The following is a 15,791-nucleotide window of genomic DNA, read 5'->3' as shown; positions in this document are numbered from 1 at the left end:
CCAATATGGTAAGAAACAATCTTTTGAACAGCTTTAACTACCACTTCTGTCTAGAAAAAGAGTCCAGGTGATCTCACTGCTCCTCGAGAACTGCTAAGGGAGCAAAGACTGACCTACTCCCAGAGCAACAACCACCCAGCCCAGCCATGCACTTCCCAATGGCTGGGTACGCTCCTCCGTGGGTACGCTCCTCCCCTGCCCCAAGCTTGGAAGGTTTGGCTCAGACTGGTGACATTAGGGGTCAAGTGTATTTTCCATAGCATGCTTCAGATAAGGTCTCATTTGTGAAACAATAGCAGAGGAAGCCGAACATGCAAATCTAAAAATAGGTAATATACTTGTGATCATCCTCCTGCAATGCTAAGTGCCCAACAGTGAGCAAGTAAATAATGAAAAACCATAAGCAAGGCATATGGTTTTTTGGATGTGTGCTACATCTCCAGTCGTTTGTCAAGTTCTTATTTAAAACAAACCTTACCAAACAAACCAAAAAAAACCACTCCAGGGTATGCTTTTTCCCAGTAAAGTTTCTGATACACTGCAACAATAAAACAATGACCTCATTGGTATTTATCTGAGAAATGCAAAAGCCCAAAAAAATAGTAATAACTGATTTTTCAAGTCTTCACTTAAGAAGCTAATGTGTCATTAGTAACACAGCTGAAGTTTCTCTTTTTACAGAATTATTTTCAAGCAGGCAGAGTCCTTTTAGTCAGTGTATGACCTCTGAATGGTCCAGACATTACAACATATTCCGTCACAGATACCAAAACCATTTCATTTTTAAAACTCAATTTAAAAGGTTTTGGGTTTTTTCTTTGTAATAAAGAAACACTTTTCTGAATCATTTTAGGAACCATGGTCTGCACCTAGTGAAAGCGAAACACTACTTAAATCAATTCTGGTTTATAACCAATGCTTCAATGAAAAATGACAAACAGAAGGGGAGTGTAAGCATGGGAGCTTACAGACACAATTGTTGGTGAAAAAGTATTCTGGATACTGCATGCATAGAATTTGTAGAAACTACTTGAAAAAAACTGAAATGACGACTTGGATAAACACAACATATCACACAACAGCCTGGCAAACATCAAACATTTAAGAGCAAATTTTTAGTTTTACTTTTCTGTGCCTTGCAGCAAACAGTTTAATGCTCTCAAATATCCCAGTAACACCTGTAACACTTCAGCAGGTCCATTTTAGAGATTCACATCACAGATTAAGTCTCAATGGCACAAACCAGGTCCAATTTTACTACATATTTTTTTAAAAGAAATAAAGATATAGCATTCACTTTATACTGAATAATTTTAAAGTATTGATTATGCCTTCAGAAAAGAAAGACCATTAGCTGCTGGTTTATAATGAAAAAAACCCAGAAAAAATCACAGTGCATAACTGCATGAAAACAAAAAGTAGAAGAAAGAATACATGTCAACATACCTCTGGGAAAAAGGGGCCCACCACAATTCATGCTGGATTAGATTCTTCCTCTCCCAACTCACCCAACTGTAGTTAATTATACCCAACAGGCAACCGCTCCATTTTCAAGTCTCACTCACAAGGTACCCCACCTCTGCTTTGCTTCCATTTCTTTTTACCTTTCACAGACTCCTCTTCCAGATTTTAAAGCTAATTCTCTATTTTTTTCTACTTCCTTTTCTTGGAGATTGTTCCACAGTTTTGCCTTCCCAGACTACCCAGTAACTACAAAGCTCAATAATAAAATTAAGAAAAAAAAAAAAACAACTAGGGCTGAATATCATGGAGTCATTCATAATTTCCCAAAGTCAAACAGGCAAATGTGCTTTTAAACCTATTCACCACGGGCTCTTCTCATCAGACACATCTCTGAAAGCATCTTTTTCACCTATAAACTCCTGAAACCTTCAGCTGTAAGTAACAGTTTGGATCTACAAGAATTTTAGCTTTTCAAATGTATTGTGGTATCATTACCAGGGCGGGTTATAAGGGGCACATAAAGCACAACAGAGAATGAGTGGAAGTTGAGGGCCTCATGACACCAAGATATGGTTAAGACTGTAAAGTTTACTCCAGTCCTGGCGAGACACTGAAAAGCATTTTGGATTCTGAAGCATTTTGATCTAGATGTCTCTCCGGTATTACAAGAGCTATTCATCTATCCTCAATCTTAAAATCTTAACAGGTTTGCTATGCACCATGAAGACCTGAAGCAGAACACAGGCTATATGGTGCTTCAGGAGATCTGCACTTCATTATGCAAGAAAGCTTTTCACATTATTTTTTTTTAATTTCACACAGCAGATGTATTTTCAGAGCAGCAAGTTATTAGACCAATGGTATTTCCCTTTCCTTACTGCAGTAATTAAATTGCACCAACATTAAACTGTTAATCTCAACAGGCTTGACCTTAAGAAGGTCTCGCTGGATGTTCAAGTTCTCTTTGACAACAATTATTAGCGGCCGTCCAGCACATTAGCCACCGGTCAGTACTCACCAAGAGAAGAGAGCCAACAAAAACTAAACTCTGTTTTCATCAATATTTTCCCTCTAAAAAACAAGGTTTGGCATTTTTTGCTTGTTTGGCGGTTTGGGGTTTTTTTTAAGGTAAACAGCTCATTTCAGTACAAATGGTGGAGTCAAGAAGCCAGCTTTGTACTGGAAACAATTTTTTATAACAGCTTTGAGAAAAGCTTCCTATGTCATTCAGCACTTTAGATGGGAGTTGTAACGACAAACCTAAACTTCCTCCTCAGTTCATTATCTGCAGGAGTATCGATTCCTAGATGAGGCCATGCTCCCCATTCAGTGAGCACTGCTGATTACTACTAGTGTCTATGGTACTTAGACTTGCTGTGAGAAAGGTGGGGACACAGTACGAGGGATGGGAAGAGTAGGGGACAAGTGAGAAAAACAAAAGGAGTAACAGACATTGAGTGGAGAGGTACAAAACTACTTTGGAGCATTATCACCTAAAATAAGTGGCCCTGCATGAACACTCTGACCAACCATCCATGTTTGCCAGTGCTATTGTATGTACACAGAGCACCACACCTTGGGCTTAATCCTCAGACTGACACAACAGAAAAAGGATTTCTCCATGAGCAGCATGTACTGCAGATCACATAGAGAAACACTGACATGAAACAGCAACGTGTGTCTATTACTTTAAAACTTTTATTCTAAGAAAATATTTTTCAAGTTGGCAGCTTTAGAGTATTATTGCAAAAGTTAGGGTTGTCAAATAATTGGTAACACCTACTAAAAAAAGCATGGTTAAAATACAAATACAACATTAGATTCACTTGTTCATGAAAATCAAAACATACTGAATCATTGAAACAAAATTTCAGGTCTGCTAGCCTCTGGAAAAACAAATAACAAAACATGTCTTTAAATAAGCAGGCCCCAACAACGTGTAATAGCAAGCTTTTTTATGGATGTTCTGCACATACTTACAGGTTGAGCAGACTAATAGTGCTCTTGCCGCAAGCTCACAGAGTAACTTCCACTTCTGCTCCACTTTGGAGGTGACAGCTGGAATGAGGATCTCCGCAGGGACGTAGTACTGAATTGAATAGGTCACAAAAATCCCAAAGGAGTACAGAATCTTTACAGACTGGTACAACCTGTTCAAAACATTTACACGTGTTCATTTAAGTTGCAAACTCTTCATTAAAAAAATTAGCAAGCTAATTTTTTTTTTCTTTTAAAGAATTTTCTGTCATATCACATTTGAGAATTCATTAATGGCTAAGCAAGCAAATCCCCACATTTATAATTAGATCCAGATTCTTCACCTTGTATGTAAATTCAGAGTATTTAACAAGCTTTAAGGCCTATTAAAATATAACCTGTTCAGTGCTTTTTTTTTTTCCTTCACTTTAAGGTTTACAAAAATCCCCACAGTTGTTAGGTTGTTAACTAAAAAGACTGGTAAAGTGACTATAATTTTTTCCCCTAGACTATTTTTGGTTAACAACAGTGGCTTTTTTCCTAAAATTGTACATCAAAAAACACAGGGCAAATATAAATTTTATATTTAAAATATAAATATATACTTCCTTCCAAACAGAAGGAAGATGTGGACAGAAAGATTGTTTGGCTTTTCAGAGCAATAGGTTCAAATTTTGCTTCTGACACGTGCAATGCCAGGGTTTTTCTACTTACTCTGAGAACTCCCTGCATATTAGACAACACAACTAAATCAACACTAGGTCAGCCTCCATGAAACTAAAATTCAGCTCAAATCCCACAAAGCTGTATTTATAGCTTCCAAGACCCCAAACCTTAGAGTGTTCAGTGACTGTGTCCCAGCTCCACAGTGGGGGAAAATAAAAAGAAGAAATCCAAGCTACCGCACACTCCCCAGCACCCCAGTCTCTCCATGGTTCTGTGCCTACAGGCTTGCTTTGAGCCAGAATGTGATTTACGGAGTCCTTAAGTAGTAGGCTGAGGGCCACGATGACAGAAAGTAGCCACTACTCATTTCAAGAGATAAGCCGAGACACAGTCAGTGATCAACATTATACTAATTATATTAATTTATTATACTAAAACAATTTACTATACTAATAAAAGCCATATTACATGCACAGGATTTCATCCCTCTCTTGCCAAATTATTTCTTTAACACAGAAGCTGAAATAATGGGCAAAACAATACAACAGAAGTATTTTAATGTGGGGGAAAACAAAAATTCAAGCAATGCTGTTTGTGTTTCTTAATGAGGATGAAAACTGAACATGCACTACCATTTTGACAATCAGTCTTTGCTATCAGGTAACTATTGATCAAACACAAAATGGAGTATCAGGTTCTTAACACAATTTAAAAAAACCTTAGTAACATAAGCACTAATAGAAAAATAAAAATCTCTTTGAAGATCAATAGCTGTAATTGCGATCTAAGCAACGAAGTCTCCGTTTAAGAGCGGTGTGGTGATTTTGTGTGAGAAAATCCTAGAGAAGTAATTTTTTCCAGCCAGCTTTGATGCCCTTCCTGCATATTAATTATTGCTTCCAAAACTATATGCACTCAGGAAGGCCACAGTTCCAGCTTTCAGAGCCAAACCAGTCATTCTGTTATAGAAAACTAAATGTTACACAGATTATGTTCTATTCTGTTTTAATATCTTGCTATGAAGTTCTCCCAACAGAATAAAAAGAGGTGCAAAACTTAGTAATAGTTATGGTGATGATGATCACGATCAACTGAAGGAAAAGTGCAAAAAGATACAATGTGTTAGGCTCTTTCATGAGTGGTAGCAGGATTCTGTCTGATGCTCAAAGTATCATTATGGCCACATGGCACTAAGGCATTACATATATATATTCCCAGTAAGCAAAAAGATAATATTATCTGCTTGCAACAGTTATAACTGCCTACAAAAATGCTGAAGATAAGCATACTGCCAAAATAGGTACCCAAAAAAACCCACAAAAAGTCCATATCATGCAATCATAAATCAATAAACTTGAAAGAAGAGCAGGTTATACAGCAGGCAGTTATTTGGGAAAAGAAAATTCCAAATTCACATCAAATATAATCGGCACATTGATACAGCTTTCACAGTGGAAGTATACACTGGCCATTTTAAAGACCAAAGCCAGTATCTTCCAGATTTCTGTATATTCACAAAGTGTTCCTGAAAACACTTTTCACATTGGGAAGAGGACATCTCAGGAAATTTATTAAAATTGGAAGGTGTATCTTCAAGGCTAGAAAACACCCATAACCAAATTTGCTTGCTGTCCACACCCTCCTCTTCAAAAGCACTAGGTACAGAACACTGTTAAATTACTGTGCCATGTCAAAAAGGAGTAGTAACACACAACCAAAGTTTGGCATAGGGTTGTGTCAGATACAAAGTGATGGAAGTGTAAGTAATGGCCCTGATATTTAAAGTCAGTAATGACGGGAAAAAACACTGGTTTGTACCAGAATTTCATAGGGTTTAGAGCAACACAAAGGAGTACCAAGTTCTACAGCTCCAAATTGTGCCAATCTTATGGCAGTGGTGGATCGGCAGGATATATTACTAAAAAAAAGAAATTGGAAAAAGGTATGCTTGTGTAGAAAAGAGTTCATTTTGATTCCTAACATACAGGACTAGAGCTGCTGTAACTAGACAAACATTTTAGGGATTAAGATTTTTTTTTTTTTTTAAGAGAGACTGTATTTTTTTGAAAAGCTACATTAGGATGATTTTAAATTCTGTGCCAGACAAAGACAAGCTGCTGTCTTGCACCACTCCAAGAATTCAGTTACATAAAAAGCAAAATTATCTCTACACAGACTGGTAAAAGGCACAAGCTACATTTTAAGAAGAGCGAAGAATTTCTATTCTCATTAATCTCTTTCCATTCTAGTGTTATTTCACCCTGCATGTCATCAAAGTATAGATAAAAATGTTCAGAAAGTGCAACATAGTGGACAGTTTCTTTATAAACAATATAAAGCTCAGCTACATTTAACAACTTCTTGCCTAAATTGGTTCAAAGTACTCTTTACTGTTCCAAAGATATTAACTGACTTCAGATCATCCAGCTTTAATTTTTATGTATTTTTTTTCAGATCTGTGCTGAACCAGAAAACCCTATCCTGTGAGTAAAGGAAAAGATTATTAGTATTTATCAGAAAAAAAGAGTCATATCAAAGGTGAAGACAAAAAAAATCAAGGACAAAAATTCACATCTACCCTCATATAAACTGTATTTCAGTAAGAAATATAATAAAAGCGGCTGTGAGGCTCAGGTATAAAATAAGGAAAATATTTTTAAAATAATGCCCGAATGGGTTGGCAGCCTAACTTCAATATAATTTTGCATGGACTTGTGCATCTTGCTTCCTTACATGTGTTGGAAAATAACCTATATATTGGCACTGTCTTGCCAAATTTTAAATAACAAATTCCTTTTTTTTCCAAGATAGTTAAGGGTTTTTAGATATCATGCTCATGCTCTTATCTCACTTATCTTAACACAGTGAAATCCGTTGCTATATGATTGTAGCATTATTGGTTTTTCCTTGGTTTTCCTTCCTCTCCAGCTTTTTGTAAACAAAATGTCCGCAGATCTACTCCAAGAGAAGGTCTCAGAGAAATTAGTTTGAGAACTTTTGTTAAGTTCTCAAAAAACTAGAGCAAATCTTCCAAAAAAAAGAAGTGTGGACACTTTTACCACTGTAATTTGTGGCTGAATGAACAAAGTGACAAAGAATTACCCATGCCACCAACAGTTATAAATTTAGATGCACTTTTAATCCGTACTGCATAAACTACAAGCATTTGCCCTAAGTCTGCTTACAGCTATCTGACACAAGTTATGAGTCTCTTGGTATGATTTTGTTTGTAAGAATGCACGTAAGAACATCATCAAAGCTTTTGAGTAAAGTTTGGTTCATTTGCTATAGGGTGTTGTGTGTTCACAAATGAAAGAGGAAATATTTCTCATAAACAACCTTTGATAACAGATGATGCTGAGCAGACCAAAGCACCGCATACTTCGTTGCTTCAGTCCTCAAAAAGAAGTTCAACTGCAACCAGAAAGGCAAAGGCAACTTGCAACAGTAAGAAAAGAAAAAACAGCGGCAAGAGCAGGGAAAGAAGAAAGTGCACCTTTGTTTCTGTATCTCTCAAAGCCTGGCAGGGGTCACTCAAAGTGTACTCCCTTTGAGTATCATAGCCTGTATCTGTCATTAGTGAATAAAATCTGGCCAGGACTGCTTTTGGCCCCTCGTCCTGTGGCCAAATGGCATGGCATGACAAAATTTGTATCCATACAGCTCACCTCTTTCCTACCACAACAGGATGCCTCCATCATCCTTCCTTCAACATTTTGAAGGAAGTGTTGAATATGCAGTCAGTAATGGTTTTGGTACACTGGAGTGGTTTTGAACAGAGGAATGCAGCTGATGAACTTGAATAGCCCTTTCAGCCCAGCCTTACGTGCTTCTCATCTCACAATGTAAGCCAGTTCATCAAGTTTTCAATTTTTGATGATACCGAAAGACTGCTAACAAAAAAATCAGGTTTTTTATTAACTGAACAAATATACAGAAGGAATTAAAAGTGTATATATGGGGAAAAAAGAAAAATACACTTTGACTAAAAATACATTTTGACTAACAGGTCCTAAATTATTTGTATTAAAGGTTTGACCATCCCTGTACACAACTCAATAAAGCCCCAAAGGCATATTTCAAAGGGACAGAAAAACTATTACATCACTTCACATGGTGACATAATGGTGTAGCTAGTTTAGAAGCCACTGCATTTGTGACATAATTCTTTTTGATTGCTGAGCAGCTTTAAGAAATTTAGTGGAAAAAAAATAGAGTCACTTTTCTATCAGGTCTGCATCGCTGTCCTTATTCCAGAAGCTCACATGGATTTTAGCTGGTTAACAAAAAGAAAAACTGACCAGCTACCCACGAATAGCCTGTAATCCTCAGGCTTCAGATCACCCCAAACCTTTACAAAAATAATTTTTAAAAGATATTCAAAAACAGGATTCAAAGCTTTAAATACACAGTAGTTCAAAGTAAGCGTCTCCATTATACTAACTATTTTTCTAGCTCTACAAGGATTCAATTTTTTCAGATTAGGAAACAAGTTTTATGCTATTAAAGTGATTTTACTAGTAATTTAATATTATAGTCCAATCAGATAAAGATGGCTCCTTAGGCTACCTTTTAAAAAAAATTCTAAATCATTCATATGTGCTCAAAGAAGTTAACAAAAGTCTGCCTCTCTCCAATTCTACATTTTAGATTTTGTTATACCTCTTTTAAGGGGAAAAAATTGGAAACTAGTGTAACAAAACTTGCATATCAATACAGCTAGACCCAACAGGGCATTAATTATGCTAAGCTTCCACTTGAACTAGTACCGTGTAACGTCTTGTTGAACTCTAATATGCTATAATATTTGCATGGTAGTCAACCTTTGGGATTCACAGTAAGGGAATTGTTGCACAAAGACTGTCACTTACATCTTAAGGAAGAAGAGATGGTGGAAAGAATCTTCAGCCTCAAGAAGATGAGACCCCAGCCAAGGACAAAAAAGAAATTTTTTACAATAAGGGTGGTGAGACACTGGAACAGGTTGCCCAGAGAAGCTGTGGATGCCCCGTCACTGGAAGTGTTCAAGGTCAGGTTGGGTGGGGCTTTGAGCAACCTGGTCTAGTGAAAGATGTCCCTGCCCATGGCAGGGGGCTTTGGAATAGATGGTCTTTAAAGGTCCTCTCCAACCCAAATCATTCTATGATTCTATGAGACCCAAACCAAGGACACTACTAAGTACTAAAGCAGAATTTCCCCATAATCCATATTTGCAGATGTCGCAGGACTTGGTTCGAACTGATGGTCACGTGACAATAATTATGCACTTTTTTACTATAAATATGTGCTGCTTTAGGCAAATGGTGCTCCTCCTTGGCTTGGGTCAGGAGGCACCTCGTGATCATGAATAAATCAGGTAAACTATACTCTGTGTCTGTGTGTCCTCTCCTCAGTCAGCAACGAACTGAGTAAAAAGATTCATGTCACTCGGTACTCTGCATACTTCTGAGGATATGAAAAACAATTACTAAGATATTCCAAACAGCTAAACATAACTGCATGTAAAAAAAGAAAAATTATTTAATGCAGTAAAATAGAATTATTTGATTCCAGAAAGAAGTTGCTGTTAAAGATCAGCAAAAACAAGCTGAAAACTACTCTCTCTTCATAAAGTCAATTTTCAACGTTATGCTGAGTGACAATTTGTACTCCAAAACACAGTCTAAACTAGAACTGCAACACGTCTCTTCTCCAAAAGCTCCAATCTAGCAGAATGTTTTTAAGAATACGAACAGTCCTCTATTTAAATTAAACTTAAGGACTTAACTGGTCTAGGGCCTGTGTATGCCTTCTGGTCAATTCATTTGCAAGAACATCAAATAAAACTCAGAAAGCAGCAGAATTTTAATTTTCTTTATCAGGAAAGGCTTATTTTTAAGACAGGGATTGTCCAGCTGGAATTAAACACATAAGCCAAGTCCCACTGCTTAGCTACATTCCAGGCTCTTCTGCATGACCACTTTCTTCTAAAACCTCATCCGCTCTTTGCATTTCTCTGGTTCAATTCAGCCACTTACTGGCTTTCTATGTGAGGACCGAATAACAAAATATTGTTATATGGTTCACTGGAAATTTGTTTTGCTAGCACAGTTAATTGCACACATTTGCTCATCAGTACTGTATCAGGTGGACCCACAGTACTGCACAGCAATGGCATCGTACATCCCAACCCACGGGCATACCACTGAGCTGCTTCTCCTAACTTTGGTGCTCTGGGGTACACTCCAGGGTAAGAAGAAAACAGATGACTTTGTTAACTCTACATATATGCCCTGAGCAGCTCTGAGGTTATTAAACTAATAAGGTCAATTCTCCACCTTACAGAAGACCAGTTTCCATCTCTTTTATTATCTCTTTCTTTGCATTAGGTCTGTAAAAACATCAGGATAAATATCATCTTATCATCACATCTGCACTGTAGCCAAGAGGTATTTGAAAACTCATATTTGAATAGCCCTGTAAGACAGCAAGGCTGCAGAATAAAACAGAATATTATAGCAGAATAAAGTTCATCCTGTTGCTTGCATGAGTGCAATAAAAAGCCACAGACCGAGCAACCTTACCTCATTCCACATTCCTCTCCCTCCTCCTTTTTTAAGAGCACTTCTCTTAAAGCACAAAGAAACCCAGAGCTACCATTTAAAATGAACTTTTTACAAATCATATCAACAATGAGCAGTACCATGTAATATTACAAATAGAAGTATATTCCCTTTCAGATGCATCATATAGACAGAACGGATGCAGTAAATGTTTGAAGACTTCTGGGTTTTTTAATGTATATGTATGTCCAGTGGAAGGACACGATTAAATACATATCATGAGCAATATGCCCCAAAAAACAGAACCACAGGAAAAAATAGGGAAGGAAAAAAAAAAACCACACAAAAAACACAAAACGGGCAAAAAACTGAGGCCCAAATCTGCATTTTTACAATAGCAGTACAAAAACAAAACAAACAAAAAAGCATTGACAGAGACATGAAAATTCTAGCAACAAAAAAAACATTCAACCCTCAAGACACATTTTATTATCAGTTCACGTATTTATCATTGGAATCATAGAATCATAGAATAGTTTGGGTTGGAAGGGACCTCTAAAGGTCATCTAGTCCAACCCCCCTGCTGTGGGCAGGGACATCTTCAACTAGATCAGGTTGCTCAGAGCCCCATCAGTCAGGCAATTAAACAAAACTTTTTAAGAATATTAAAAATGCATAGCTCACACTGACTCCAAGGACTGAAAATGGAAAAAGAGAGTGAAAAAGTAATACTTGAAAATTAAGAACATTCTTTAAATGTGTTCTTCTCTTTTTCAAAGAGTAAAAAAGGAGTCAGCATTCAGTTCAGCAAAGCAGTTTTTGTTTCACATAATTTGCGTTTTCACTACTTCGAAATGCTATATGCTTCAATATTCTGTCAACAGACACTGAACAACAAGTAGATGCAAGCATGTAACATGTAAGACATTACTTGATCAGAATGAAAACATTAAAATACTTTTCAGCTTTTACACTTGTGCCCTGCTGATACACCTAATTTCAGGCCCATCAGACATTAAGGTACTAAACAAATTAAGAGATATATTTAAATTAATAGTCACAGTATATATCCATCCATAGATAGATACAGAATTAACAATGCACCAGTTGAAATAGTCTTCAGCGTTTCTTCAGCACGTGACACGTGGAGATCTCATAGCCTTAAAAAAAAAAGCTAAACAAAAATTATCTCTGAGGCAGTGGCAAGCATAAGCTTCATTTTCCTGATAGGAAGCCATTATTATGCATTACCCATGGACTTGCATCTGAGCTACCAATCTATTCAGCTTTGATGTCTTCTATTCCAGTTTTTTACCTGCTAAACTCAATGACTCCACTAAAAAAGGCCACTATATTACCAGGATACCCAAGGTAAAACTAACTGGTTTCAGAACTGCAATATAGCTGGTTGCAAACTGCATATTCCCTCCTTCAGTACACCCGGAACTACCTCCCACTAGAGATGGAATACTTTACTATAAAGATCATTGGTCTGTTTCCATATGCAATTCCTTTTAACATGCAAGAAATTGCTGGCTAGGATCATAGCTCAACTGCAGAAGGCACAGAGATAGTATATACAGTATACTTTTTAAAAGAGTTTGAGCATCTATCAGTTATAAGCATGACAGCACTGAGGCATGTAACAACCTTTGCAACATTTTTGCCCTCTAGATTACTGGTTTTAAGTCACATACGCACTTACCATATATCTTGTGGCAGGTTTAAAGTTATGCTGCCTTTGATTTCATCCCCAAAGCGCAGATACCCTAGAGTGGCTAATGAGATATACAAGGTCATGACTATTCCCATGCCGATATTCAGTGCCTGTGGGAAACGCGTGGTGTCCTTCATTCTGTTTTCCAATGGGAGTACCTGGAAATAGAGGTAGAATCAATTACACCTTATGTCCTCACAGTAGGACTACTTTTCTCCCCCCCTTTCAAAGCCAATTTCCGAAATTTAGGTGATGTTATTAATAAAGATTACTCTACAATAATGTTTTACAGCCTGGAAAGTCACAATGTTTTATGCACCTGATAGAAATGTTCAATTACTGAAAAGCGCCTATCTTGGTTGGAAAACAGCATCAGTGTGGAAATATAAAGCAGTATTTACAGGTTAGAAAAACTGACGAGAAACTTATGGTGCCCAGATGAAAATACACAGGCAATATGAGCAACACAATTTTTTTTTTAACTTAATTGTTCAGAATCCAAGGGTAATTCTCCTGTTTTTATTAGGTACGTCTGCACTGACAGTCTCCATCACAGACAAACCTACCATGCACAGTTGACACACAAGCACATGCTCAGTCTCAGCTCTCCCCGTACAGGAAGCTTGAGTCCACGACTAGCAGAAAACAGACCCATGCTCTTTTTCATTTTTCTGATGAGATAGGGCCAGGCACACTAAGTACCGCTCTTCTTAAACATAGTGCTTTGAGCCTGAACTATAGCCAAGCAAGCTTGCTGGGCTTGCCATCACTTCAAAGTGAATTACAACCATTACTGCATGGAGTTTGTGGAGAGATTGCCTTTTACATGTACTATATCGTGTATAGAAAAATACACTTAGTAAGTTCCAACTTAAGTTTTCGGCCACCAACATAAAATTTCCAGGCAAGGCAGGAAATCCAAGTAACAAGCTCACATGCTGCTCTTCCCACCTTGAATTTCATCAGCATAACAGATCCTTTTATGTCTTCATTAAGACACAAACTGAAAGTACGTGGATGCTCCTAGACAAGCATTCTTTCCCCAGGTCATTCAGAAGAACTGTACACTCATCTCAGATACTCAATATGGGATATAGTTCAAGATTATAGTTCAAGATTTCCTGGCCTGTATGAGAAATAGTGTGGCCAGCAGGAGTAGGGAAGCGATCGTGCCCCTGTACTCGGCACTGGTGAGGCCGCACCTCGAATACTGTGTTCAGTTTTGGGCCCCTCACTACAAGAAGGACGTTGAGGTGCTGGAGCGTGTCCAGAGAAGGGCAACGAGGCTGGTGAAGGGTCTGGAGAAGAAGTCTTATGAGGAGCGGCTGAGGGAACTGGGGTTGTTTAGCCTGGAGAAAAGGAGGCTCAGGGGAGACCTCATCGCTCTCTACAACAACCTGAAAGGAGGTTGTAGCGAGGTGGGTGTCGGTCTTTTCTCCGAAGTAACAAGCGATAGGACGAGAGGAAATGGCCTCAAGTTGCGCCAGGGGAGGTTTAGATTGGATGTAAGGAAAAATTTCTTTACTGAAAGAGTGGTGAAACATTGGAACAGGCTGCCCAGGGAAGTGGTTGAGTCCCCATCCCTGGAGGTATTTAAAAGACGTGTAGATGAGGCACTTAGGGACATGGTTTAGTGGGCCTGGTGGTGTTGGGTTGACGGTTGGACTTGATGATCTTAGAGGTCTTTTCCAACCTCAATGATTCTATGATTCTATGATTAAAACACCTAATTTTGTATGCCTACATATAAGTAAAATATCTAAGTTTCTGTAATGAAGATCAGTAACGAAGAGCTAGTCAATATAGTCAGTGGAATAAAGACCGCAGTTCAGCTTATCTTTCCGTAGACATGCAGGTTATATTCGATCAACAGTATGACACTGTAATTAAACAATCTTGTCGTCTCTGGGTAGCACTTATGTCAAATAAGTTTTACAGGGTTGCCCTGTAAAAGCTACTGTCAAAATGGCTTTTTAAATGACTGAACATTTACTGTTTTTAATTTAACCAATGTAAGTTATAAAAAAAGCAGATTTCATCCACTAATTAACAAACAAACTGTAGATTTGAATTGTTGCCATATTATTTTCTATAGGGCAACCATTCCTTTCCTCCTGGTCACTCACTGATACTCACTTCCTGACCTATCGTTGAGTATCACCACTGCCAATCCATCACACGTTGTTGTATTTCTCCCACACTAGAAATCCTGAAGAAGTCATTTTATACTTGGGAACAAAGAGATCTCTAAAAAGATGCACATTTGGAGGCATTTCCAAATTTTTGTTCATCTTCAATTAAAATACATGATACATCTTAACTGAGGATCTTCTTTATATAATTCAGAGCCTCCACTGCTGACATTTTTCCTCCAGAAAGCAATCTAAGCTTGCACTGTAACTTATTCTGGTGGAGAAAGCAAAATTTAAACGAGGAAGAGTTTCAAAACTTAAAGCAATTTTTAAATGACAGAGTTGAGCAGCAGAAAAAATACAAAAGGAGACACGTGGCTAGAAGTATTACTTTACTGCCACAGACAAAATATGTTCATTCCTCTAAATGAATTAAGCTTCTGTGTCCATACGGTACCTATCAAGTCATCTTTTTATATTTCACATCAAAAACTGCCAAGTAGGACAGACGGCACTTCAGATTCTTTTGTCCTCAGTTGCAATTAGATTGTTTTAACATACCTCCTTATTAAGAGCTTTGAAGGATGCAAATTACAGGCAATTTTTCCCTTCATCTGAGTTTTCCCATTCTTGAGTTCCTACAAACAGATAGCATTTGGGCCTGGACCAGTAATAAAAATGCTCATTCAGCGTGTATCTGTTAATTCTCTGGTGATTATAAATGGAATATATTTTCTGCTAAGTTCTGCCATGTTCTACAGTTTTTGGAAATCTTAACAAGCATAAATTGTTACAGTAAGATTTTATTTCAAGCTACATTTCACGCTTTAATGGCAATTGCTTGCCCAGCTTACAGATATCAGGAGTCTCTTAATAACTTCACTGGCACAGAGATTTGATTTCCAGAGTGTCCAGCATTCATTTCGTACATTCCTGGAAGAAGGCAGGCAATGAACTCAGACACACATGCCAGCCATGAAAAAAATCTCATGTTTTTCAACCATGACTCCTGGCAGAAAAGGGATCTGTGAGACTGCCTGCCCCTCTGAAGGACAGCAAAAGCAATCAGTAGGAGACTACTAATGGAGGAAAAAAATTTCCTGTGGTTTCTCAGTCAGAGTGACCTCAAGTCAAAGACTATGGGACTGCTCATTATGATGCCTTCTTTCAGACAAAAAAAGCCCTGCAGACTATTCATAAAAATGCAGAAGGGAAAGAAACTTCCTACTTTTTGGCTACATCTTCAATTGAAATAGCAAAACATTACATGTGTATGACAAACACTGGCTATAG

The 15,791-nt window shown here is 37.7% G+C and overlaps 1 protein-coding gene across 3 annotated transcripts in view; it reads right to left on the bottom strand.

Moving 5' to 3' along the window:
* The window catches only part of SLC36A4 (solute carrier family 36 member 4), a 123,998-nt gene that overhangs the window by 58,380 nt on the left and 49,827 nt on the right, over positions 1 to 15,791 (bottom strand). For all 3 annotated transcript variants that reach the window (XM_076328317.1, XM_076328318.1, XM_076328319.1), the window contains 2 exons: positions 12,355 to 12,524; positions 3,445 to 3,614 (listed from right to left, as the gene is read on the bottom strand). In XM_076328317.1, the coding sequence (XP_076184432.1) occupies positions 3,445 to 3,614; positions 12,355 to 12,524 (340 nt within the window). The remainder of the gene's footprint in view (positions 1 to 3,444; positions 3,615 to 12,354; positions 12,525 to 15,791) is intronic.

This window comes from Aptenodytes patagonicus, chromosome 1, assembly GCF_965638725.1.
Source record: "Aptenodytes patagonicus chromosome 1, bAptPat1.pri.cur, whole genome shotgun sequence".
Taxonomy (NCBI): Eukaryota; Metazoa; Chordata; class Aves; order Sphenisciformes; family Spheniscidae; genus Aptenodytes; species Aptenodytes patagonicus.
Note: the sequence above shows the minus strand (reverse complement) of the source record. Positions and strands in the feature narration are given on the sequence as shown.